Genomic DNA, 27,322 nt, shown 5'->3' with positions numbered 1-27,322 from the left:
CAAGGCAGTGTATGTTTTACAGACCTCTATACCGAGGAAGCGGAAGTATCAAGAAATAAGCAGTACTGTACTGTACATCAGCCATTTGTATCTACACACCAAGTGGAATAAACACAAATGCCGAAACGTTAGACAGACTTTATTTCAGCTGAATCAGGACACTGAACCTTTACTGTCTTGTTACACAATACTGTTCCCTTTCTTTGAAAACAAAACAACAGACACAGGAGAAATTATGTACAAAAATGAAGCATGTAAAAAAAAAATCAATTCATGCACGATACAAACCGACTGCTTATTTTCAACGGGCTCCTTTAAATAACGACAGTCTCAGGTTTAGATTTAGTTCACTATTTTGCAATTGATGAAAGAAAACACTTTTCATTTGATCTGAAAAGAATCCGGCAGCATCACTGTCAGTTCATTTCTTTACAATGCGTGCTACCGGAGAATGGGGTCATGTTGGTCACGAGGCCACTGGCTCCATGCAATGCAAAGAGAACAACAGAAAGGAACGCAAATAAACACCAAAACAATACAGTTAAGTGATTCAGTCTCAAAATGCACTCAGACCTTCTCAAAGCTCTCACAACTTGTTTACAGAGACATTTTAAACCCTAGTTATACTTAGCAATTCCAATCATTTTGTCTTAGCAGTCATAGGTTTTAGTCACTGAAATCTAGAAAACAAAACAAAGCTTTCAAAAACAAGTGTTTGCCATCTATTATGGACTAGTCCTGTAGTGTTTGATAAATAATTTTAGAGCCAAGGCAAGGATGCCAATGTCAAAAACCTTATCTTTTGTCATTTCTTTAAAAGAACAAAACAAGACACAAAATGTAGAACATTGTTGAACCTTCTCCAGCAGCTGCACCAGACACATTTACCAGAAAGGTTTCAAGTGTAAGCCAGCTGACTCACAGAAAAGGCAGAAAGTGAAGGCAGATAAGACTAATAAAGTAACAGAAAAGGGAGGGAGAATATGCAAAAACATACCCAAGAGTTATTCTTAACAGAAACAAGTGGCTTTGAAGCCTTCCACATACTGAGTTATAGTTAGAAATCACTAATATTGATTGATATCCATCTCACAAGTAATACTGTGTCTACACTGAGCTCACTATTAGCATTATGCACATTATGTTGTACAAATTGTAGTTTATTCTTGCAGTAAAATTTAACACTGTGTGATTGTCACCTTTTCTATGTATTTCACAAGTCGGTTCCAAAGCGTACATTTATTTCTAAATTTCCTTTTAAACCGTTTTCTGGCGAATAACTTTTAACCAGAGTCCACCTCGAGTGTGGTTCTACCTTGTTAAGGATAGCATACACAAATATTATTTTGTAAAGTAGAAGTTGTAGTGCATTGCAGATACAGCTGACATGGTCATGTGAAGCGCTGAAATATCATAGAGCAATACATCATACAATATAAGACACTTATTTCATTTTACAGTGTATGTACATTTCTGTTCCAAAAGCTAATTTCACTGGATGTACAGTAACTTTTTTTTGGACTTTGCCTTTCAGCTAAGATTCTTGCTAAAAATTAACGTATAATATTCCAAACTCTTTCCAGGCTTTCCACATCTCTTTATTTCATTATTCTAATCTGTTGATCGGGTTCTTACATAGCCATTGTGGTGAGATGCTGATGCAGACCCTTGCGTCCCGCACCTGCCCCTGGATGCCCGCTTCCACTGCCATGGCCGCAGTATTCCTGCAGATTCTGGCGGAGGGTAACCAGTGCAGAGCCCAAACAGGCACGATTTGGTGCCAAGACACCGCCAGGCAGCTGGAACAGGACGGTGGCCACCCCGGCCATGCCGTCCTCTGTGGGCTCCAGGGTGATGGGCCCCACTTTGAAGGAGGAGTAGGAGAAGCCCATGAGCTGTGAGAGGAAAGGGTCGGAGCGGCAAAACTGCTGGTAGCCAGAGTATGTGGATGGATGGTGATGATGAGAGGACTGGGTGCCTGCTGTGGTGCTGGCATAATGATGGGTGTTTAAGTAGTGCAGTGGTAGATGCTGTCCGTTGCTGCCTCCCCCACTCAAGGTGAGGTGGTGATGATGGTGGTGGTGGTGGGCTGTGGGTCCAGAGCCTGGGTCGTGTTTATAGACAGGTCCTCCTCTGCCCCTCTGGCCCACCACCACTCCGCTTAACTTGCCTGTGCGTGCATGAGCAACCGATACAGTGCCACCCCCCACCCCACCACCAGCCGAAGGTAGATAGATGAGCTGAGGCTCCTCCGGTTCTAGGTATATGGTGAGTTTAGCAAACGGTCTGGATGCCATTTTGGTCATCTCCTGAATGTGGCGCCGCTGCTCCCGACGGAAATCCAGGAACTGCTTGACCTTCCACAGAAGTACACAAACAGACAGGAAAAGGAAAAAGCAGGAGAAGAAAACAGAGAAGAAGACAAAGAGGTCTATGTGGGCTTGGTCCTGTCGCACAAATAGCAGGCCCTGGGACTCGCTCTGTCTTTCATCAGTTCCCACACCTCTGAGAGCGATATAAAAGCGGCTGGATTTCAGGGAGTGCACCTCATGCGGGAAGGTGATGACCACGCGGTCCCGAACTCCTCGGACAATCAGCACGGTCTGTGGCTTCCACACAGTTATGTAGGAGATGAGTCCCTCAGCGCGCTCGTCTCTGATTTCTCTCTCTCCCCCCGTGAGTTTGGCTTGCAGCTGCAGGGGATTGTGGGAGAGCACGGGACCTCCCAGGTTGGCCGAGGCGTTGGCAAACATCTTTATAGGAGACGGAGGAGAAACCTTATCTGATCCTGTAGCTGTCCCACGACTCACTGATTCGTCCTCTATCTTAATAGTATGAATCCCCGTGTAGCGGTCCACATCCACAATAAAGGTGTCATGCGAGTTGGAGACGTAAACCTCCACTTCTCCAAAGGTAACATCAATGGTGACCCGGATGTCCACATTCGTAAACTTTGGCTGAGCAGCAAAGAACACGGTGCGACCCTTGGGCAGGTTGCGAATAGTGGGATCGTGGAAGCAGTTTGTTTGGGACGTGGGATCAAAGCAGAACTCTGAATCCACATTAAACTGACGGTAGCACTGACGCCCGTTCACTGGGTTGCCATTGAAGGAGTCTTTGCATTTGGCACACTAAAGAGGAGAGCAAGACAAACAATTTGAAAACAAATCCTAAGAACTATGATCCTAATTCTAAACAGAAGTTTGTAAAATAAGGAAGGATGTGGCATAGATCCTAATCTTCTGGCACAAAAATACATTTGTCCTACTTGTTGCCTGTAGCAGTCTTTTCGATCATTTTGAGAACTGCTGAGACAGGACGAGGTCTCTGTGTTGTTTTGGCAGGGGCAACCGCTACCATCAGGCTCACATGTGTCTGCGTGGCCATTACACTGACATCTGCAATGAAAGGAAAAGTCTAGCATCTGAAGAACAAAAAGCATTTATAAAGGTATCAGTAGTCTTTGTTTCTACATTTGCTTGTCTTTACCACAAGAAGTTTATTTTTGTTGCACTCGGTCAGATAGAAAAATACCCCTATAGGCAATGTAAAAAAAAAAACTCAAATCGCTATCTAATCATTAATATAAGTTCACAGGAAATCTATTGTCTTTGGACCCCGAAGCAATACTCACTTTTCACACTTCCCATTCAGTAAGAAATAGCCACGACGGCAGCCCTCACACTTGTCCCCAACACTGTTGTTTTGGCAATTGACACACACCGCAGTATTTTCTGTAGGACCTTCAGACACCCAGGCCTGAATCTGATCAAACGATACAGAGGTGGAAAAAAGTAAGCAAACCTTCTGGTATATTCGTTTTTAGAGACTGACAAGAGAAGGACAGGAAGTACTTCAGAAACTTACAACTATGGAGTCTACAGGAAAGAGATGAGGGTTCTCAATGGCCTTATTATATTCATCGCGGGACAGACACACCATGCCGTTTCCCCTGCAGAAGTCCCGACACGGACGACAGGTGCCCCCATCTATTGCAGAGCCCACAAACAAAGGCTTGCACTTCTCACAGTGTTTACCCTATAACTCACGCAAGTAAAAATATAAATCAGTACTGAATATGATAAATCTTCACAGTGTTTAGATGTTTTATTAACACTTACTTTGGTGTTATTGCGGCACTCCAGACAAAGATCAGGTTTGTCAATGCTGGCGCAGTTGCTGTGTTTGTTGCATTTGCACTCAGAGGAACAGTTGTCCCCAACAAAGCCAAAGTGACACTGGCAAACTCCTGGGGACATGCATGTCCCGTTAACGCAGCCTTGTGCACACACTGGCTCACACTGACCAGAAATACTAAGGAGAAAAAACACAGGATATACAGAACCGGTTAAACATTTAAGTTCCCGGTCTTGTGTTGTAGTAGCGTATAACAATATGTAGCCTTAAGTAAACAATGCTCCAGCTCTTATACTGTGGCATACGCAATTTGATTTTCAACTGAGCAAGACAGATTCCATAGCATACTATATACAGGGGTTAGACAATGAAACTGAAGCACCTGTCATTTTAGTGTGGGAGGTTTCATGGCTAAATTGGACCAGCCTGGTAGCCAGTCTTCATTGATTGCACATTGCACCAGTAAGAGCAGAGTGTGAAGGTTCAATTAGCAGGGTAAGAGCACAGTTTTGCTCAAAATATTGAAATGCACACAACATTATGGGTGACATACCAGAGTTCAAAAGAGGACAAATTGTTGGTGCACGTCTTGCTGGCGCATCTGTGACCAAGACAGCAAGTCTTTGTGATGTATCAAGAGCCACGGTATCCAGGGTAATGTCAGCATACCACCAAGAAGGACGAACCACATCCAACAGGATTAACTGTGGACGCAAGAGGAAGCTGTCTGAAAGGGATGTTCGGGTGCTAATCCGTATTGTATCCAAAAATCATAAAACCACGGCTGCCCAAATCACGGCAGAATTAAATGTGCACCTCAACTCTCCTGTTTCCACCAGAACTGTCTGTCGGGAGCTCCACAGGGTCAATATACACGGCCGGGCTGCTATAGTCAAACCTTTGGTCACTCATGCCAATGCCAAACGTCGGTTTCAATGGTGCAAGGAGCGCAAATCTTGGGCTATGGACAATGTGAAACATGTATTGTTCTCTGATGAGTCCACCTTTACTGTTTTCCCCACATCCGGGAGAGTTATGGTGTGGAGAAGCCCCAAAGAAGTGTACCACCCAGACTGTTTCATGCCCAGAGTGAAGCATGGGGGTGGATCAGTGATGGTTTGGGCTGCCATTTCATGGCATTACCTTGGCCCAATACTTGTGCTAGATGGGCGCGTCACTGCCAAGGACTACCGAACCATTCTTGAGGACCATGTGCATCCAATGGTTCAAACATTGTATCCTGAAGGCGGTGCCGTGTATCAGGATGACAATGCACCAATACACACAGCAAGACTGGTGAAAGATTGGTTTGATGAACATGAAAGTGAAGTTGAACATCTCTCATGGCCTGCACAGTCACCAGATCTAAATATTATTGAGCCACTTTGGGGTGTTTTGGAGGAGCGAGTCAGGAAACGTTTTCCTCCACCAGTATCACGTAGTGACCTGGCCACTATCCTGCAAGAAGAATGGCTTAAAATCCCTCTGACCACTGTGCAGGACTTGTATATGTCATTCCCAAGACGAATTGATGCTGTATTGGCCGCAAAAGGAGGCCCTACACCATACTAATAAATGATTGTGGTCTAAAACCAGGTGTTTCAGTTTCATTATCCAACCCCTGTATATGGACCACTGAGACAAAACTTACACAAGTGTTACTCAAATGTTGCAACAATGACCAATGACCTTAACAATGGTCAGGTTGTGCAATGCAAACAATTTGTCTGCACTGATGAATACTCTCAGCTCTGCATGCCAAATGGTTGAACTGGATACAACAGCAGGGCAGTCTGACCTTCTTTCTCATCAATTCAATATCTGTCCAATTCATAGACTGTGTATAGAGCCTTGAACTTTCATCCCAAGGTGGTCAGGCAATCATTAAGCGTGGGACAGAAATAAATTAAAAATAAAAAACAACACAATGACATCACTTACTCTGTCCTAACCGAGTAGCAGACTCTACATCTCAATACATGCACATCATAGAAAACAGAGACACATTATATGTGACACATATTTTTACTTCAGGTGACAGGACTTGACCGGCATAAAAAATAATTTTTAGTTGTCCATCATACATGACAAGATAAGAAACAATGTGACAGCAGCATTATTGACAACTGTTAATTACCTGTTAAGTATGTAACCCTGCTTGCATGTGCAGTGGTACCCCTCAGGTAAGTCGTGGCAATCCTGAGTGCTGTTGCAATGGTGATGACCGTTGGCACACTCATCCTCCTCTGGACAATGCAGGAAAGACCAGCTACTGTTTCTCACAGGACAAACACCTTCACTCACGCCTGAAACGAGAGATCAGTGATAACTACATACATTTAGATAACCTGCATTATTTATCACTGATTTCGTAACACCCTGAAATACTTTGTTTATTGAAATCTTCTAGTGAAAACTTATCTCACCATCAACTCCCCCTTGTAAGCATCGCCCAGCTCCATTGCCTCCCCCAGTAGCACACCAGCCACACTGAGGCCTCGCAATGCACTGGGAGCATTGGGTGAGCTGGGAGCAATTTGGAGAGCAGGAGTCTCCTCCAGAGAGAAGCCGGCCACACTGGCCCGCTTCACAACAAAGGGGCACAAAAGATGGACTCATGCACTGAAACGTGGAAAGATAGTTTTGTTGAACAATTGGGGTTCCTTGAACACAATCAAACAGTAATGTGTCAGTATTACCTGCTGCAGAGCCAAACTCCACACACAGTGCTGCCAGCCTCCATCTGAGCCTCGGGAGCCCAGACACAGGCTGCAGTTGTGCAGAGTGTGACATGGAGGAGGACACGGGAGAGGGGGAGATGACTCCACCTGCATGGGTGAGACGTTGAGCAGCGCGTAGCTAAAACACGTCCAGTCATAAGTGGGGTTCACACTTAGGATTCTCCGTGTTTCACCTGAAGGAGGAACATCGACAACAGAAATGCCTTAAGCCTGATTTTGGTAGAAAAATAATCTACAAATAATTTATAGGAGAAAACAATCAGTCCAAATATTTTACAAAATCCTGGGCATTTCTTTTAATAAGACAAATGTGTGATGAATGACTGTTTTCTCTTTCTTGGTCTAGAAGAACATTAAAGTCTGTTCTCAGCAACAATAACAAGATTTGGAAAATGTCAGCTGTATTTAGCCATGTTTAATAATTTGGAGGCATCTATGTCTGACTTTGCTTAAAGTTTTTAAGTTATTTGTGAATATAAAATGACAGCAGAGAGCAGGATTAATAAAACAATAAATAATACATAATACTTTGCATTGTACCTCACATGCTCCATTTCCAGAAGATTTTAGTTAGAGAAAAAAATCTCAACCCCTAAAAATTCAAAAGAATCTGTCTGCATCATCTGCTTATGATGGTGAGCCAAATTTGTACCATCCTTAAACTGTGATTGGAGGGGCATACGAAATCATTCCAAGGGCCTTAAACGGCTTACAGGCCAGACTTTGAACATCCCTGGCCTAAGTATTTTAGTTTTGAACTGGATATGGTTAAATGGACTTCTGCCTTAAAAGCCTTTAGCATACCACTGAGAAGAAGCTGTGGGTCAGATACTTCAATGTCATCAGTGACCCGCAGTACAGACCTGAGTATAGCAGGTTTTTCTTACAGTGCTTACTGTAACATAAAAGAGCTGGTGCCCATTCACCATTGATTTTACATGCAAATAAGCAAAAGAAAACATGTTCCAAGCAGAACTAACAGATGACTTCTTTGTGTGCTCATGCTGCCCCAATACCAGGTCACCCTTGGGAATGAACCATATGGTCCATAACTAAAACTGCTGCTGTATGCAGTAATAAGCCCTAATCAATAATTTAATCAAAATTATGTTTTTCAAAATAAACCCAAATTTTCAGCAAATGAACTCCTGCAGATGAAGCTTGTGTACCTGTACGTTTGAACTGGCGAGTCCACATGCATTTTCCAGAAGCAGTACACTTGGGGCAGTCTGAAGCCTCGCAGCTGGTCTCAGTGCAGTTGCTGGACAGGAAAATCTCTCTCTGGTTGATCCGACAGTCATGTTCTGATAAACAACTAACAGAGCTACTGATACAAGCCCCTTCTGGACAGTTTGTGCACCACTTGCACTGTAAAGCAGGCTGGGAAATTTAGAAAATAGGTTTTCGTTTACTGAAGATTTTTGTAAATGTGGTGCACTAAAATTGAAGCATGTTACCTGAGATGGACTGGAGAAGGTTTTAGGGTGCCGAGCAAGGCATTCGCTGCAGGTCTTAAGTCTGCGGCACTGATCTGGTTGAAGAGGAGTCGGAGAGCAAGTGGAATGACCCAAGAGGCAGCCCACTCTGGGGGGGAATCAATGTCTCTGTATTAAATATATTAGCTGCAGATAACTTCAAGCTTCATTTATTGATGCTATTAATCAGTATTACCTCTCTGCAGAATCAGAAGAAGCACAGGTACCCCTACACCACACACAGCTACCTGTGGTGGTGTTGCAGGCCTCTGGTGTGGGCAGGAGGGCACAAGGGTCAGAGGGCACAGTCAGAGTTAGAAGTCTACCCAGTGTGACGCCATTAAAGCCACCTGACAGGAAAAGGCGACCACCCCAGCTTGTCATCGCAAGAGACACTGAGCGATTGACTGGATCTCCTATGGCTGAATCTGAATGAAAGATGGAAAACTTAGTTTATAGAATTTTGAAAAAGATGAGCAGCTAAAGATTAAAATAGTCACCAGGCTGTATCCAGGTGTTGCAGTTGATCTGGTACAGAGACACAGAATTACTGTAGTCTTCTGCTTCTGTCCTACCACCCACAATGACCATGGTGTCTTTGATCAGAGCAGCAGCGTGAAAGAAACGGGACAGGGGCTGCAAAGCAAAGAGATAATACAACATTAAATAAGCTATCCATATGTCATGGTCAAAAAGCATATAAATATCAAGGCCAACTTCTTACCTTTTTACCCTGTGAGGGAACCAGGAGAGACCAGGTAAGGTTGGGGTAATACAGGCCATAAAGCTCACCCGATGGCTCCACTGTCTCCACATGAAAGCGATAGCCTCCAAACACATAGATGGCATCAGTCTGTTCATGGTATACTGCTGAGTGGCCATATAATCCTGAAAGAAGGGGAGACGTAGCATCAGATGTCTGAGCAGGAATAAATATTTAGCTACATCGATTTATATTTCTCTTGCCTATTCTATACATTTTCACAACATGAGTTTTTTTGGTTCTATACTAAAGGCTTATCATTAAATGCGACAAAAAACATCTATAAAACCTGTAGGTGGTGTTCCCGTTTGGGGGATAATTGTCCAGTTCCCTGAATGAGGTGTGAACTCCAACAGATGATGGTTGAAGCCGTTTTCCGGGGAGTAACCTCCAATCAGTAGCACTGAGGAGTCCCGGCGTACGGTTAAAGTGTGTCCGGCCACCGGGGGCAGCACTGTGCTCTGTCAGACAAGGGTGAGCATTGGATTTAATTTAGTCACAACGCAACAATTGATTTATTTCCCAAATATATTCTAAATCCACAACAAAACAAACACCAACCTTGTGTTCTCTCCAGACCAAGCTGCTGAGATTGAGACTCCAGGTATCCATGGCAACACCATTTTGAGTGATACCGCCTACCACTAACATAAAGCTGTGACCACCGTCGTGGCTTCCAGATTCCAGCTCATATGTGTTTAGCACTGCAGCGGAGTGGTGATAACGAGCGCTGGGAGATGCCCCTTCATCTGCAGAACTTGTCAACATTTGGGTCCAACGACGCTCCAACACAGAATATCTAAAGAAAGCAGTGGGGGAGTTGTTATAACACAAACTTGGACAAAAAGGACAAACTTGGCAAGGAAGAAAGTAACTAAAAAACCTCCAAAATTAAACCTCTTAAGAGTCGTGCTGCCTAAATTGTTTGAATCTCAGAAAATTCCCTCCTACCTGTACACATTTCCAAGAATGCCATCTGACAAAGAAAGGCCTGCATACATCCAAAGGTTGCCCTGAGGTCCAGACACCAGAGTGTGCCCCATCCTGTGGAGGAACCTATGAGCCTGTTTCTGTAAAACAGAAGTGCTTAACTGTCAGGGTGGATTTGTAATTTATTAACTGCTCAAATTATAAATGTAATATATTTTGTATATATTTTATATTTGCTTAGGACTTACCATTGTCAGTTGTGTGTCCAACAGAGTCTCCCAAATCAAGCTGTTGGGGTCCCAAAGAACTGAGCAGTCTGAGCCGGCCCAGCTTTCAGAACACACACAAACTCCCAGGGACTAAAACACAGCAAATAATACTAGTTAGAAATCCATAAGCACTGATGCGGACAAATATGTTCGTCACACATAGTTAAGATGGGCAAAGAAATATAAAATAAATTGAGCTTTTACTACAGTAAGATAATCTTTAAAATCCAACCTTTAGTTTAAGTACAGGGTTTGGACAATGAAACTGAAACACCTGGTTTTAGACCACAATAATTTATTAGTATGATGTAGGACCTCCTTTTGCGGCCAATACAGCATAAATTGGTCTTGGGAATGACATATACAAGTCCTGCACAGTGGTCAGAGGGATTTTAAGCCATTCTTCTTGCAGGATAGTGGCCAGGTCACTACGTGATACTGGTGGAGGAAAACGTTTCCTGACTCGCTCCTCCAAAACACCCCAAAGTGGCTCAGTAACATTTAGATCTGGTGACTGTGCAGGCCATGGGAGATGTTCAACTTCACTTTCATGTTCATCAAACCAATCTTTCACCAGTCTTGCTGTGTGTATTGGTGCATTGTCATCCTGATACACGACACCGCCTTCAGGATACAATGTTTGAACCATTGGATGCACATGGTCCTCAAGAATGGTTCGGTAGTCCTTGGCAGTGACACGCCCATCTAGCACAAGTATTGGGCCAAGAGAATGCCATGATATGGCAGCCCAAACCATCACTGATCCACCCCCATGCTTCACTCTGGGCATGCAACAGTCTGGGTGGTAGGCTTCTTTGGGGCTTCTCCACACCGTAACTCTCCCAGATGTGGGGAAAATAGTAAAGGTGGACTCATCAGAGAACAATACATGTTTCACATTATCCACAGCCCAAGATTTGCGCTCCTTGCACCATTGAAACCGATGTTTGGCATTGGCATGAGTGACCAAAGGTTTGGCTATAGCAGCCCGGCCGTGTATATTGACCCTGTGGAGCTCCCGACGGACAGTTCTGGTGGAAACGGGAGAGTTGAGGTGCACATTTAATTCTTCCGTGATTTGGGCAGCCGTGGTTTTATGTTTTTTGGATACAATCCGGGTTAGCACCCGAACATCCCTTTCAGACAGCTTCCTCTTGCATCCACAGTTAATCCTGTTGGATGTGGTTCGTCCTTCTTGGTGGTATGCTGACATTACCCTGGATACCGTGGCTCTTGATACATCACAAAGACTTGCTGTCTTGGTCACAGATGCGCCAGCAAGACGTGCACCAACAATTTGTCCTCTTTTGAACTCTGGTATGTCACCCATAATGTTGTGTGCATTTCAATATTTTGAGTAAAACTGTGCTCTTACCCTGTTAATTTAACCTTCACACTCTGCTCTTACTGGTGCAATGTGCAATCAATGAAGACTGGCTACCAGGCTGGTCCAATTTAGCCATGAAACCTCCCACACTAAAATGACAGGTGCTTCAGTTTCATTTTTCAACCCCTGTACATTTATTTAGTGGGGAACGTTTCCAAAGTTAAGAAATAATTGTGTTTAACTAAATCAGTGGGGGCACAATTACTGCAACCCCACCAAACCCTTTGAAATAAATGTAACTGAAGATTTGTTTTTAGTTATACTTTCATTTTGTTTATGTTTATTATAGTTCCTAGAAATTAATAATCCATGACTTTCCGTATCTCTAGGAGATAAATACGACCAGACAAAGAGGTCAATTTCTTTTAGTCACTGCCACAAGGCTGGATGAGGATCCATAACTATCTCAGGAACAGCAAGAAGGGTAGCAAAAGAGGTATTGCTATTATAAAAACCTGAATATTTAATCTAAACGTTAAAAAGACATTACAGTTCTCTGAAGTAAATTAAGCCAGAATAAATCTTCCTCTCACAAGACTTACAATATTACAAACTCCTCTTCCTTCTGCTGCTCCACAATCCTGGGGGCACATGGGTCGGTCACAGTACGCTCCCCCATATCCCTGAGGACACTGGCAGAGGCCACTCTGACACTGGGCTCCACCTGCACAAACAGCTGACCCCTCTTCATCCTCATCAGAGCTCTGCTGACACCGACGCACCCAGAAAGACGCATTAAAGCCTTGCGGTTTATTTGAAGAGACGTTAGCTTCAAAGTAGACTGAGATCACACCTGGTGTTCAAAAAGAAGATGTAACATTGTGAATTCTGAAGATGTCTACCGTAAATGAGACATGAGAAATTATAGACCAGGGGTGAGTAACGTCTACCTGAAGTGGCCTCAACCGTGATTGGCTGAGTCCTTGTTGTGCCACAAAACGCTCCAATAAGGTTGTGATCAGAATGTACGACTCCACTGGCCAGGAAACGAGGAAGGCCATCAAACACGTAAACATAAGAGCTCTGCAAAATAACGCACATGTATGTAATTAATATACTTATGGAATATTGAGATGTTTGTCTGCTTTGACATTAACTTGTATGTTTTTCAAAGTACCAGCTGAACTCACTTTACAGTAAGTGTGGGAGTCTGGGTGTAATGTGAGAGCAACAGTGGGGCAGAGCTGTTTGGGCTTGCAAGGTCCAAGCTTCTCAGTGACAGACAAGACCCAAAGACAGTGAGAAAGTCCTCCTTTCCCCTCTGTGCCACTCCTCCATCCCAAAGAAGATGACAAGGGCATGGTTGAGGAGGAGGTGGAGGAGAGCAGGACGGAGCGGCCTTGGCACTGGCGGTAACATGTGCCGTTGTTTCTGTTTGTCAGAATAATCATTCAATCAAACTTCAGATTTTTCTTATAAAATGGACTTAGCTTAAACAAAGAGATGAAAAGTAAATGATGCTTACCTAGGGTCTCCATAGTAACCAGGAAGGCAGGACTCACAGTGTGGTCCCTGTGTGTTGTGAGTGCAGTAGCACTGGCCTGTTTGGTTGTGACAGTAACCTTGGAGCGGGTCACCATGCCCATTACACTCACAAGGGATACAGCCGCCACCTCCAGCCAGGGCGGAACCGAAGCTACCTGGACGGCAGTGTTCACAGTGAGGTCCTGTAGTCCAATCTGAAAGACGAATGAAGAACAATAGTGAACAATGTTAAGAACCCACAGAAAAACCCAATGATAATATTTTTTTTCTAAGGAAAATACTGACAACTGTTAAAAAAGAAATGAAATCAATAATGGCCTCACCCTGGCATTCATCACAGATCCCAGGGGCAGTGATACAGGTGGAGTGGAAGTTGCAGCCACAGTCTACGTCACATTCAACACCACTCAGAACCAGAGTGGCGGGGTCGGATGTCCAGCCCAGGGAACATTCACACTCAAACCGCGGGCTGCCGCTACACTGGCCCTCACGGCATTCGTTATAACAACTGGGAAATGGGGAAAAAACATGTAACTTGCCATTAGAATTACAAACTAAAGCATCATTTAGCTGACAAAACAACCAATCCCATTAGATTAAGATGAAAACAAAGAGAAAAGCAAAACATGTTTGTACAAAACTCATACGTCTGGTTGCAGTGCAGCGTTCCATCGCCTGTGTATCCTCTCTCACAGTGGCACTCATATGAGGTGGGAGTGTTGATACAAGTGGCGAAAGGGTGACAGTTGTGGAGGCCTAGCCTGCATTCCTCCACGTCAGGACATGTGGGGTAAGACCAGACTGCATCTTTCTCCTCGTCGTCGAAGATCTCCAAGTCCAATTCCATTTCCAAAGGTCTGGGTGGGGCTGAGGTTTGAGGTTCAGGACTAAAAGAACAAGAGCTGTGTAAATATATGACAACCTGGGCAGAATTAATTTTTTGGTTTATTAGTTTTTACTGCTTTCAGAAACAACTACTGTAGCTTGTTAATATTTTCGAAGCACCACTAGATAGTAATGAACTCTAACAATGTATTTCACATTGCACTCTAATATGAAAAGTATGCATATGGTTAAAGAGAGCTTACAACGCGAGTCATCAAAGCATAAAGAGTTAACTTACTTTGCAGCCCGAGCTTCAGCCACAGCAACACTGCAGTTATATACAGACGGATCATCTATTCCTGCCCAGTCTCCCCTCAAACACCTAAAACAAACACAAAGAAGAAAAGAAAAAAACATGGCTTTTCATACATCTATGATTAATATTAAAGCAAGGTATTATTCAGTTTTTAATTTACGAGTCATATTACAATTCAGATCCTTTTTTTGGTTCATATTTATGTCATACTTACTTTCCAATTGTGGGATTGTTGTAATCACCACACCAGCCACACTGAAATGTTCTCAGGCAATCTGTACATGTGTTCAAAGCTGAACATTGCTTACACTGAGGAACTGAATGGACACTGATGACGAAAAGGAGAACAGATCTGTTATTCTCACACACAAAATGTACAGACCTGTAATGTTGCTCAATCAGAAATTACAAATAAATATGAGTTGATATAATGTTAACTGAGTAATAAATTCAATAATTACAAGTCTTCCTATATTTAAGAACTGATCTCGTTCTACTGTATAGTGCTCTAATGTGCAAAACTCATCTAAAATCAGTCTTACAAATATAGTATCTTTGTTTTACCTGTCATACCAGTCCCTGCACTCTCCGTAGGGATACTTTGTGAGATAAGCAGCAAAATAGAAGCAGGCCTGGGCAGATTCACACCATGCACACTGACTGGAGTTGGAGAGGCACTCACTGCATGTCCTCCTCCTTTAAAACAAAAAGTAGGAAAACATTAGTGATGAAATTATGCAATATCTTGCAAAACATTTTTATAAAACCGTTCTCCAGCTCACTGGTTGCAGACTTTAGGACACCCCTTCGGGTCACGGATGGATCCTTCCAATCTTCCCCGGCGACTGCACTGAAAGTCACCTTTCTTGCTGGAGTTTATCTGCCACTCACAATAAGGGTCCTGTGGACCAAAGTTAGCTTTGAATTAGTTAAGATTAAACAGCTTTCTGAATTACCTACATAATATTTGCAGAAGAGTGGTCCACAACATCAACTTTCTTCACGATGGCCTTTGTTTTGTACCTGAGTACATGCAGAGCAATCTCTGTACTCCTCACACAGAGTACAGTGCTGTGGTGCCAACAGCAGATGGCGCTGACCGTCTCCTTTGGATTCAACCACTTCTGTCTCAGGACAGTTTTCCAGGCCTGGGCCGTCTCGCAACAGGCAGCGGGACAGAGATGGACACCAGCCACACGACTGGTCAGACAGGCATGCCAGACAAGACATGTAACTTGAGCAGGAACCCGAGCGGTAGGGCTCCAGGAACAGGAAAGAGATCTCCTTGAGGGAAAGGAAAGTTTTCTTATTTTGCTTTAGTATAATTAACATTGGGGAATTCATTTTCATAGAAATCTACACAGAACGCCGACATAATCGTTCTTATTACAACTTGCAGGTTTAAGACCATTGCTGCTCTAAAAAGGTTTAGCTATTTTCAGTACTTACACTCCCTCCAGGCAATGTTCTGTTCCAGATCAGGGCCATTTCACTTGTTTGTCCTGAGCCCGAGTTGTTAAGGTAGCCTTCAGCTTGAACAAGGTAATGGTTCCCCCTGGTCAGGTTGGAAAAGAGTCGACTTCCATCTGGTCGGACCAGCAGCTTCAGCTCCTTTTCCTGTTGGGCCGCCCAGCGACCCACCACCTCCTTAAATTTGACAGCAACGTAGTGAATTAAATCATATCATTCTACAATTCAACAGTGTGCCTTATATTTTTATACCGTTGAACCTTTTGTTACATTATAACCTCTAACTTTAAGGTATTTAAGTTGAGCATAATTGTAATCAAAACTTGTAATTATAATGTGAGAAAGGGTATGAATACTTTTGAAAGGCTCTGTATGTTTGTGCTACACTGAAAACACACAAATGCAAATATGACTCCTTAGCCTTTATAACATATCGCCTGTGCAGCTGAGCTTGATATAGAATGTTGCATTTGTAAAAGTACAAAAGTCAACAGCGATGTGGCGGTGATGCTGATCCTAAAATGTTTTGTGACCCTAGAAGCTAACCTGGGGGCTAGAATTTAGAAATACTTGTCCTTACCATTTGGGTGGAGTTGGGTCCTGAAGCCATTCGAGCTTCAAAGTGGAGCCTCTGGATCCGAGCCCATATGAAGACGGTCTCTGTGGGAGGAGGTGCAGGTGGAGGCCCTCCCCACAAGGGGTGGATGAAGCCCTTGAACTGTAGGGCCACATCCATTTCTGTGGTGGGGCTAAGAATAATGTTGGTGCTGCGGAGGATGGATACCTGGTGGAGGGGTGACGTTGATGGAGGATAGTGGAGGGATGGATGGATGGATGGATGGAAGTGGAAACACATCAACAGTAGCACTATTCTCTATAAACTGCTTCACATGTTTGTAACTACTTGGGCGGGGATAAAATTATGTCTATGCAAAACAGAGAAAAAAGAAAAACATGGGCTGAGTATAAGTCGAGAAATAAGAAAGAAAATAAGAGAAATTATTATAGCCGTCGATTCAAAGTCTCAAAGGAAGGAGGAATAGGTATAAACAGAGAGGGAAGGAGTAACAACCACAACCAGAACAGTGAGCAGTTGAGATTTAGACTCCGTACCTTGTCAGGCTGGGAGTCGTTGCGGGGGTGCTGGAAGGTGAGCAGGTGCAGTCCCGGGACATAGTTCTCGGTGCGACAGGAGTGGAGGGAGGTTAGGAAACGGGTACGCTCCCCCCACCAGCCGTACGCCCCTGAGATCTGGTCCACACGGCACGCACTTCGCTCTGTGAGACCGAGAGGGAGAGGTCAGCACACAAGTAACACATCTGACCTCTTAAAGACTTTTATTAGACAGCAGTTTCTTATAGTATACTACTGTAATAAAATGTAATCTGTGACTTTTGTGTGTTGCGCTCACAAGGAGTAAAATGACATGACCACAGAAAGTACATGATTGGACAGACAAGCAAAATCAGTGTCTGAGCAGCCCGTCCAATCACAGCTGGGCGCAGTCAAGTCACTCAACTCCACCAGGATTACACAATCACACAGAAGTCTAGTCCCTCCCATGTCAACTCCAAATATCTTTTTGTTCCTTCTCTTCTGCCCTCCTTCCTCCCTCCTTACGTCTCACCTGAAACTGGCAGGCAGGACTCGTTCTGAACACACCACCCAAATTCACCGGGGGCCCGTGCAAGAGTTGCCGGAGTGCCGCTGAACACCAGGCAGGACTGGCAGTCTGACAGGAAGCGAGCCAGGCCCAAGCACCCAGTGCTGCCACACTATAATCAGAAATATAATAAATATAATCAGAATAAAATGGGCTGCAGGTTCTTTGATAGAGGTAGTAGTTTCAATCCAACGTAAAGAAGACATTGTCTCAGAGATCATTCCCATCATCGAACTATATGTCGCTGTCCTTTATCTGAATTTTATTGAACTCAGAAAGTGAATTAAAGTACACACAGAGTTCTTGATGCAGATGATTAGGTTTAGGCTGCACGGTGGCGCAGTTGGTAGCACTGTTGCCTTGCAGCAAGAAGGTCCTGGGTTCGAGGACCGGGGGTCTTTCTGCATGGAGTTTGCATGTTCTCCCTGTGCATGCGTGGGTTCTCACCGGGTACTCGGCTTCCTCCCACAGTCTAAAAACATGACTGTTAGGTTAACTGGTCTCTCTAAATTGCCCTCAGGTATAAATGCATGTGTGCGTGGTCGTTTATCCTGTATGTGTCTGTGTTGCCCTGCGATGGATTGGCGACCTGTCCAGGGTGTACCCTGACTCTCGCCCGTAGCCTGCTGGAGATAAGCACCAGCTCCCCTTGACCTACTACTGAATAGTGCTATAGAAGATGAATGAATGAATGAATGAGTTATTGATGCACCTAATGAATAGTTTAAAAAAAATTATTTTTTAGCATTTGACCAGCAGATCATCGAACAGACCCAATCAAGGTAAATTTATCTGATTCTAATTTCTGCCAGGACCAGTTTATGTATATGTAAAATAATTACTCAATTCATACAAAGGTTCAAATCTGTTTAAAACAAAGTAGTCCAAAGGTTGTTCAGAGGAAAGTGTTACCGGGTTGGTGGGCTGGTACTCTCGACATCGGCCTTCACACCAGCTGCATTCTGGGTTCTTCAGGCACATACTTTCATCAAGCGCCTCAGCACAAACAGCATCCTAGACGAAAAGTAAGTTGAAATAAATGCTGTTGCTTTAAGTCTTTTTCTTTTCAGTCTATTTCTCAACAGTTCTAACTTGACATTATTCTCTATTCTGTTGCTGTCAAGCACGTTGACTCACCCTGTCGCCTTGATCACTGCTAACAAACAATGGTACTTTGTAAGCCACAAGATCTCTACGTGCAACACCACTGTAACCGCCAGCAACAAGCAGCACACGTCCCTCCATCACTGCTGCAACATGTGAATACCGCCCCCTCACAGCTTCACCATCTTAGAAACATATAAAAAATGTATGGATTAAATGTCCACAGGTAATAAAAGCTTCTGAAAAGGAAAGAAAAATAGATCTACTGACTGGATGACCATCTCTCCCCAGAAGACACCCACTGGTGGCAGCCCAAATGATAAAAAAAGATTTCCTCATCATAGCATTTCTCTTCCTGGTAATGAATGTGTACATTTCCACCTGGTAGAAAAGGGCAGAAAGCAACATGATAAACAAAAGAAGTTCAAACCAAACTTTTTCATGTTTTCTAAATTTACTCTTTCTCACCATAGACCACCATGTAGTTTCCAATGACAGTGGCGGTGTGAAAAGCTCTCTCTCTGGGCCCAGTTGTTGGAAAACGGGACCGAAAGGATGTCCAAAAACGCCTGTCTACGTGAAATACGTCGGTGTTGTTTACCCGCACACTAAACCTTAAAAAAGTATACAATGACAACAAAGATTCAACAGAGGCATTTTTCTGGTTTAATACCAATTTATTACATTGCTTTATAATCAATATGAGTTTTTAATCCATATATCCTTTTTACTTTAATTTTAAAACTACACAAATACTTGTTGACAAAATGTATGCAGAAGAATATGTGAAATACCTGTCATTTAGTATGGAAAGACGGCGATTCTACTTTTCTCTTTCTCCCTCTTATTAAAATGTACATAATAATACTCAGGGTGCATAAGGTGTCTACCTGGCAGTAGTAGGCCTGTGACCTCCATAGACCAACAGGGTCCTAGATGGGCTGTGGAACACCATGGAGTGGCCAGCTGAGGCTGGTGGTTTCCCACCAGTGGGCTGAACTGTTTCCCATCGTCCTGAACCGTGCAAGCCAAAGCGATACAGAGTCGAGGAAAACATATCCTCCTCGGTGCGGCCTGGTACATTAGCAGAGGTGAGATTTATTTCTCTAAATGTATTCTGTAATCACAATTTTAACACAGACACCAATGAGATACTGTAATATCAAGTTCACCTCCAAAAATATAGAGATAGCTGTCCACCACTGCTGCAGCATGATTGGCCAGTTTAGGAGCACCACGTGAGTGGGAAAAGCTGAGCTGTTGCCAGTCATCCTGGACAGACCTGTACATCCAGACATCACTGGCCAAGGATCCATTAGCTAGCTCTCCTCCAAAGATAACCATATTACCCATGTACTGTACAGCGGTGTGGGAGTGACGCGCCGCCTTACACAAGAGACACAAAGAAAAGAGAAAAAATATTAGGAATTTAAAACAAGTAAAGCAGAAGCTCTATCCATCAATTATCTTCTGCCTATCCCAGATCATGTCACCGTGGTAATAAGTTTAAGCTCGCAGGCCCTATTCTGACCTACCATTATTATCTATCCAGTGTGATTTGCTCACAAATGTACAGCACTACATACGGATATAAACAAACTTAAGGATAAAGAATGGATTCACTCCAGCCATCTTCAGAGGTAGTCTGAGAAACTTTGATCCAAATCGTACCGGACCTTACTTTAGAACCCCAGAATGAGCCGATACAACTTCACTTAAAGCTCAAAGTTTTTATCTGGATATCTCATAGTTAAAGAAATATTCTGTTCAATACAACAGCTATCTATTTGCCTAAAATTTTTACTGCGTTGGCTAAGGTAAGCCCGGCTAACAGAAGATACACCCGTTTGTCTATATGTATCGCCAGTAGGGTTACCAAGCTGCTGTCCACTTGCATCTGAATCAGCAAGGATGCATGTTAATGATGGGTCTGAACAGAGTCATATAACACTAAAGATGATGATTATGATTTTACAACATTAAATATCACACTTAGTGCCAGTGTTCAAACCTTATATACTAAATAATTGTTTTCATATTTAGTGTTCAGATTTAAAAACAAAAAGACACTTACAGGCGAGTGCCCATAAGACCTGCTTTCCCATTGGCTGGATGTGAAATTATACTTGATCAAGTCACCAAGAGCTCTGTTCAGATCAAATCCTACACAAAAGAAGGGAAAAATTATTAAATATAGTCGCTAATGATAAAAAAGCAAAACAATATCTGTCAATAACTGACAAAACAGCTAAAACACATTAAAATATTACAACAGATTCAAGTAAAGTCTATTAAAGCAAAGAATGAATAAAAAAATTGAAAGACAAGTACCTTAAAAGTCTGTAAACACGTTTGTGAAAGCGGAGCTTGTTCTCTAAATACTGAAATCCTATTGATGAACGTCAACAGTACACCCACCTCCAAACAAATACATGGCTCCAGTTGAGGAGAGGTACACGCCAGCAGAACCCGTCCTCGGAGGTGCGTTAGGGTTTCCTTCACTCACACGGCACCACTGTCCTGCCCCGTTATCGTCACGGAGACCAAGTTGACAGATGTGGCCAAGGAAGCCTGGGTTACACCGACAGCGTTCCCCTTTCTGAAACAAAACAAGTTTTTCATTTAAAGATTAAAAGTCATTAAAATGACTGATTTACTTTAGGCTATGTCAGTAAGGACAATTGAAGAATTGGCTAACAACAGGTCGCAACAGAGTGGTCATTCCCCTTTCTTCTTACCTTGTCACATTGTCCATTCAAAGAACAAGCCTGGGAACACAGAGCAGTTGTACAAGATGCTCCTCCCCAACCCTGATGACAGTGGCACTTGGATGTAGAGGGATCACAGCGCCCATGGCCTCCACATCCTCCAGGACATACAGAGAAGGTGTATGTTGCATTGAAGCCCAAGAGGTTGTAATTTGCATCACTGAATAGATGAATAAGCATCTGAAAAAAAAAACAAAAAAAAACATATTTGAATATCAGCTATATCTGTAAAAGACAACACAAGGGTTATTTATATTTGGTTACCTTGCCAGACTTGGCTTCGATGGGTTCAGGCAAAGAGTTGCCACTCAGACTGGCAAGAAGAGGGCTTTGGTACGAGTCACCATCATACACGAACAGGTAGTCGTAGGTACACTCTGTGTCCATAAAGGTGAAATTCAACACGATTCGATGGCTGTTGGTGGGAGCTGAAAGATAAGAAAAAATATTGCTTAGTCTGATACTTAGTGTTGTAAGAAATCAGTGCCTTGCATAATGATGCGTACACCTCAAACCATTTCAATCACAACCCAAAAAACTACAGCCGCAAACTTCACAGTTTATTTGTGGGATTTTTTGTGATAGACCAAAATAAAGTAGTGCATGTTCTTTTTTTAAAATAAAAATCTAAAAAGTCTGGCCTGCATATATTTCATATTCGAAAGATTTTCAATTGGATTTAGGTCTAGACTTTGACTGGGCCATTCTAACACATGAATTGGCTTTGATCTAAAATGTTGCATTGTAGCTCTGGCTGTATGTTGTTCTACTCAAAGCTGAACCACTGCCGCAGTCTCTTCCAGAGTCACCTGTACTTAGCTCCATGAATCTTCCCATCCACTGTGAGCAGCTTCTCTGTCCCTGATAAAGAAAAGGCATCCCCACAGCATCATGCTGCCACCCATTCCCACACAGCATTTGGCATGTAGGCCCAAAAGTTTCATTTTGGTCTCTTCTGACCTCCACTTTCTTCCACAACTTTTCAACTCATGCATGGGTTGTGGCAAACTGCAAATTGGACTTTTTATACCTTTTTTAAACAATGACCATCTTCTAACAGCAGTTTAGCAAATGCCAGATTTGTGGAGTGCACAACTAATAGTTTCATTCTGTGCTATGGACCACTGCAACTCCTCCAGAGTTACCAAGTGGACGGCCATGTGTTGGCAGGTTTGCAGTTGTGCCATAGTCTTTGCATTGTCAGATAATGGAGTCAAAAATGCTCAATTAGAGATTCAATGCTTTGAATATTGTTTAAAACTATGCTTTTAACTTCTCCAAAATGTTATTCCATGTTATTGAGTCTTCATGCTGCTGTTTGTTCACTAATGTTCTCTAACAAACCTCTGAGGCCTTTGCAGAACAGCTTGTCTTTTACTGGGAATAATTGCTAATTAGCTAAGTTCAGAAGGCAATTAGTTGCACTACATTTTATTAAGGGAAATCAGAGTAAATGGGAACGGATACAAACGCATGCCATCCTTTTAAGATATTAATTGTAACAAAAATCTTCAAACCATGGGTCATTTTATTTCTACTTCACAATCATATGTTTCTTGTTCTATCACATAAAATCCCAACTTAATACATTGAAGCTTTTCACCGTAACCTCACAAAATGTGAAATAGTTAAAGGCCAAAGATTACCTTTGCAATGGAGTGTACAGGTCCTTCTCAAAATATTAGCATATTGTGATAAAGTTCATTATTTTCCATAATGTCATGATGAAAATTTTACATTCATATATTTTAGATTCATTGCACACTAACTGAAATATTTCAGCTCTTTTATTGTCTTAATACGGATGATTTTGGCATACAGCTCATGAAAACCCAAAATTCCTATCTCACAAAATTAGCATATCATTAAAAGGGTCTCTAAACGAGCTATGAACCTAATCATCTGAATCAACGAGTTAACTCTAAACACCTGCAAAAGATTCCTGAGGCCTTTAAAACTTCCAGCCTGGTTCATCACTCAAAACCCCAATCATGGGTAAGACTGCCGACCTGACTGCTGTCCAGAAGGCCACTATTGACACCCTCAAGCAAGAGGGTAAGACACAGAAAGACATTTCTGAACGAATAGGCTGTTCCCAGAGTGCTGTATCAAGGCACCTCAGTGGGAAGTCTGTGGGAAGGAAAAAGTGTGGCAGAAAACGCTGCACAACGAGAAGAGGTGACCGGACCCTGAGGAAGATTGTGGAGAAGGGCCGATTCCAGACCTTGGGGGACCTGCGGAAGCAGTGGACTGAGTCTGGAGTAGAAACATCCAGAGCCACCGTCCACAGGCGTGTGCAGGAAATGGGCTACAGGTGCCGCATTCCCCGAGGTCAAGCCACTTTTGAACCAGAAACAGCCGGAGAAGCGCCTGACCTGGGCTACAGAGAAGCAGCACTGGACTGTTGCTCAGTGGTCCAAAGTACTTTTTTCAGATGAAAGCAAATTCTGCATGTCATTCGGAAATCAAGGTGCCAGAGTCTGGAGGAAGACTGGGGAGAAGGAAATGCCAAAATGCCAGAAGTCCAGTGTCAAGTACCCACAGTCAGTGATGGTCTGGGGTGCCGTGTCAGCTGCTGGTGTTGGTCCACTGTGTTTTATCAAGGGCAGGGTCAATGCAGCTAGCTATCAGGAGATTAAAGATGGAAGCACTTCATGCTTCCATCTGCTGAAAAGCTTTATGGAGATGAAGATTTCATTTTTCAGCACGACCTGGCACCTGCTCACAGTGCCAAAACCACTGGTAAATGGTTTACTAACCATGGTATCACTGTGCTCAATTGGCCTGCCAACTCTCCTGACCTGAACCCCATAGAGAATCTGTGGGATATTGTGAAGAGAACGTTGAGAGACTCAAGACCCAACACTCTGGATGAGTTAAAGGCCGCTATCGAAGCATCCTGGGCCTCCATAAGACCTCAGCAGTGCCACAGGCTGATTGCCTCCATGCCACGCCGCATTGAAGCAGTCATTTCTGCAAAAGGATTCCCAACCAAGTATTGAGTGCATAACTGTATATGATTATTTGAAGGTTGACGTTTTTTGTATTAAAAACACTTTTCTTTTATTGGTCGGATGAAATATGCTAATTTTGTGAGATAGGAATTTTGGGTTTTCATGAGCTGTATGCCAAAATCATCCGTATTAAGACAATAAAAGACCTAAAATATTTCAGTTAGTGTGCAATGAATCTAAAATATATGAATGTTAAATTTTCATCATTACATTGTGGAAAATAATGAACTTTGTCACAATATGCTAATATTTTGAGAAGGACCTGTATAATGTGAAAGGTGAGCACAGTTTGCAATAACTCTACCTTTGATAAGCCACTCGCAGTTCCCATTAACAGAGTAGTTTCCGGGTCCATCTGTGACATAACCCGGAGGTCCCCTCAGCACCTGTCTGTGGCCCTTGCAGTCCCCTGCCTGGCACACAGGTGACTCGGCTGATAGGAGGACCACCAATATGACAACGGAGACAGGGAGAGGGGAGGCCATCTCTGGCACTGCCTAGAATGTGGAGGTTAGGCAAAATCATGTGCGTTAGTCGTAACACATTTAATATTTTTATATCCTTCATAAACGTAAGCAATAAGAGTTCGGATTTAGATTTCCCTGATCAACGACATGATGCAACATTATGATGGACATCAAATATTCAATAGTCAAATATGAGGTGTTAATAAAATACTTAAGGTGTTTTGTTTTTTTTATTCGTTTTAAAATTGTATTGAGCGTAACAGCAGACAGTAACAGCAATATTTACTAATATACAACATTTACATGCTCAAAAGAGTGGACAGAAGTATAAACTTACATTAACCCACCCCTTCTCCTGCGACATTATTCCTATCACTTCTTATTCATCATGAAAACATACTTAAATCACAATTAGTATACCAAAACAACAGAAAACTGACCCAAAAAAAAACCAAGAAAAAAATAGAGTGCATTCCATAAAGCCCCATGGCTATCAATCCTAAGACAATAATACAATGTACAGTAATTTAAAAGGTAATAATTATAGCAATAATCATAATTACTCAAGTCTGATATTTATATCTATGATCATCTTTACTCTGGGTATTACGCTTGCATTCACAGAAATATAAATAGAAACAGACAAACTCTAATTTCTGCGCTTTAAGATGAACAGCCTAGGCACTAGAGAATAAGCATCTTTCATGTAGCTAGATGCTACCCATAGATGCACCACGGCTGCAACCAGTCCGACTTGGGATAAAAACAAATAAATATGCATCAAGAAACCCCAAACTACTTCCCATGCATGTGTTTTTCACGTCAAAGAGAGAAGAGGGAGAATGACCAAGATGTCTAGAAAAGGGGGACTCTGTGCAGGCTATCATAACAAAGCTAACGTGGAGGTTTTGCTAAGCTAGCTGACAGAAAACCAGGGGCCGTCATGTCGTTTATCATCATATTTTATAATTATACCTACCAATTCCCGTCTCTTTGATCGCATATTAATTTACATTGTCGATGGGTATTGTTGGGCAAGCAACCGCATGGGTCGACTTATCCTTTTGCCGAAATCTGACCGCTAGCTCGACTAGCTAGCCGCAGTTAAATGTAATTCGCTGCAGAGGACAGACGCTGCAACACGGAGCTCTGCTAAATCCAGATGCGTCAGTGCCCGCAGAGAACCATAAGAAAACATGCCTCGGAGTAATTACGATGTTATGATCTTCGATGCTACTCTGTAAGAAAAACCTGTCGTCCGGTGATGGAACATCTCAACCATCAACCCTCGATACGTTTTAACTGCAGTTACTTTTGCAGCTCCGTGTTATAGACCTCAACGTCGTTGTTTTGGTTTTTCTGGCTGGCTGCAACCATAGGTTGCCAACACAAAAGACTGAGCCGCAAGTTGCTTGAAACAGCACTGCCATCCAGCGGAGATGGAGGACAACGTTTAAACATCTGGACAAAAGCCTCGCTTCCTGCATTAACCCGAAACTTAATGGATTAAGCAACATTAAGTTTCTAAAAGGGCAGATTAGAAACAAGGGCCATACACTGAGTTGAAGGCATGTTTATATAACACTGTCTGGGATGTGTCAAAAAACTGCCCTTTTTAATATTTTTTACAAAAAGAAAAATCTGAAAATTGTGGCGTGCATTTGATAAATCCAGTGCAGCCATTTATCTTTTACAGAACCATAATTATTAAAGAGAGTCTGCCTGTAATTTATCTCACTATAGGGCCCTTGGTAAGGAGATCCACAACTCAGGGGAATCTGTTGACAGGACAACCATCATTGTACACTTTAGAAATCTAGCCTTTATGATAGACAAACAAGAAGAAATCATTTTTGCATCAAAACAATATATGGGAAAGACCAAACATCTGGTCTGAGAAGAGGGTGGAAATTCACCTTCCAGCAGGACAGTGACCCTAAACATACAACCAAAGCTACAATAGAATGGTTTAGAAATAAGTACATTCATTAGTTAGGTTAGGATTTGGCGAGTCTAAGTTTAGACCTAAAGCTAATTGGTGAATCTGTAGCAAGCCTTAAAAGAGATGCCATCCATCTATTGTAACTGAGACTAAGCTGTTCTGCAAGGAAGAGTCTTCAAAATTCAATCTCCAGATGTGCAAAGCTGGTGAAGACACAGCCCCGAAGACTTGCAACTGTGACTGCGGTGAAAGGTGGATCTACAAAGTTCTGATTCAAGAGGCTGAATATCTAACTTTTCAGATTCTTTGTAAAAAAAATAAAACCACTTTCCTTCCTTTACAGAATTATTAACCACTTTGTGTTGATCACATAACATCCTAATAATATTTATTGCAGTTTGTGGTGTTAACATAATGAGAACATTTTAAGTGAGTACTTTTGCTAAGAGTATGCATGGGTTTTCTCCGGGGACTTCAGCTTCCTCCCACAGTCTAAAGATATGCATGTGTGGATTAATTGGCGTCTCTGAAATTGCCCGTAGGTATGAGTCTGTCTGTGCATGATT

General features: G+C 42.7%; 1 protein-coding gene across 2 annotated transcripts; it reads right to left on the bottom strand.

Annotated features, from left to right (window-relative positions):
* Positions 1-123: 123 nt before the first annotated feature.
* Positions 124-26,205, bottom strand: megf8 (multiple EGF-like-domains 8). Of its 2 annotated transcripts, none has more exons than XM_047360953.1 (44): positions 25,794-26,205; positions 24,652-24,844; positions 21,598-21,761; positions 21,304-21,513; positions 20,984-21,164; positions 20,640-20,728; positions 19,738-19,951; positions 19,456-19,639; positions 19,034-19,179; positions 18,836-18,946; positions 18,599-18,750; positions 18,374-18,475; positions 17,426-17,573; positions 16,912-17,075; positions 16,379-16,582; positions 15,778-15,975; positions 15,352-15,612; positions 15,111-15,229; positions 14,893-15,024; positions 14,543-14,656; positions 14,311-14,394; positions 13,835-14,074; positions 13,511-13,695; positions 13,168-13,381; positions 12,833-13,073; positions 12,593-12,725; positions 12,245-12,495; positions 10,295-10,405; positions 10,068-10,186; positions 9,678-9,915; positions 9,406-9,577; positions 9,078-9,241; positions 8,854-8,989; positions 8,550-8,781; positions 8,336-8,462; positions 8,048-8,258; positions 6,837-7,051; positions 6,564-6,759; positions 6,275-6,443; positions 4,122-4,314; positions 3,868-4,038; positions 3,635-3,765; positions 3,269-3,398; positions 124-3,131 (listed from the first exon to the last, which is right to left on the bottom strand). In XM_047360953.1, the coding sequence occupies exons 1-44, from the start codon at positions 25,815-25,817 to the stop codon at positions 1,632-1,634; spliced, it is 8,673 nt and encodes a 2,890-aa protein (XP_047216909.1). In that variant the 5' UTR covers positions 25,818-26,205; the 3' UTR covers positions 124-1,631. The 2 variants fall into 2 exon arrangements, with proteins under 2 accessions (XP_047216909.1, XP_047216910.1); XM_047360954.1 differs by having other exon boundaries at positions 15,352-15,609.
* Between the last annotated feature and the right edge of the window lie 1,117 nt (positions 26,206-27,322).

The sequence above is a fragment of the Girardinichthys multiradiatus genome, chromosome 3 (genome assembly GCF_021462225.1).
Source record: "Girardinichthys multiradiatus isolate DD_20200921_A chromosome 3, DD_fGirMul_XY1, whole genome shotgun sequence".
In the NCBI taxonomy this organism is placed as follows: Eukaryota; Metazoa; Chordata; class Actinopteri; order Cyprinodontiformes; family Goodeidae; genus Girardinichthys; species Girardinichthys multiradiatus.
This window is presented reverse-complemented; position numbering and strand designations above follow the sequence as displayed.

What these genes read in the sequence shown, in the direction of transcription:
- megf8 (XM_047360953.1), bottom strand. Translation starts at nt 25,817, where the DNA reads ATGCGATCAAAGAGACGGGAATTG. An exon ending in GACCCAACTCCACCCAAATG is followed by an intron (nt 15,976 to 16,378) that starts GTAAGGACAAGT and finishes GTCAAATTTAAG; the next exon opens with GAGGTGGTGGGTCGCTGGGC. An exon ending in CCTTCTCCAGTCCATCTCAG is followed by an intron (nt 8,259 to 8,335) that starts GTAACATGCTTC and finishes TAAATTTCCCAG; the next exon opens with CCTGCTTTACAGTGCAAGTG.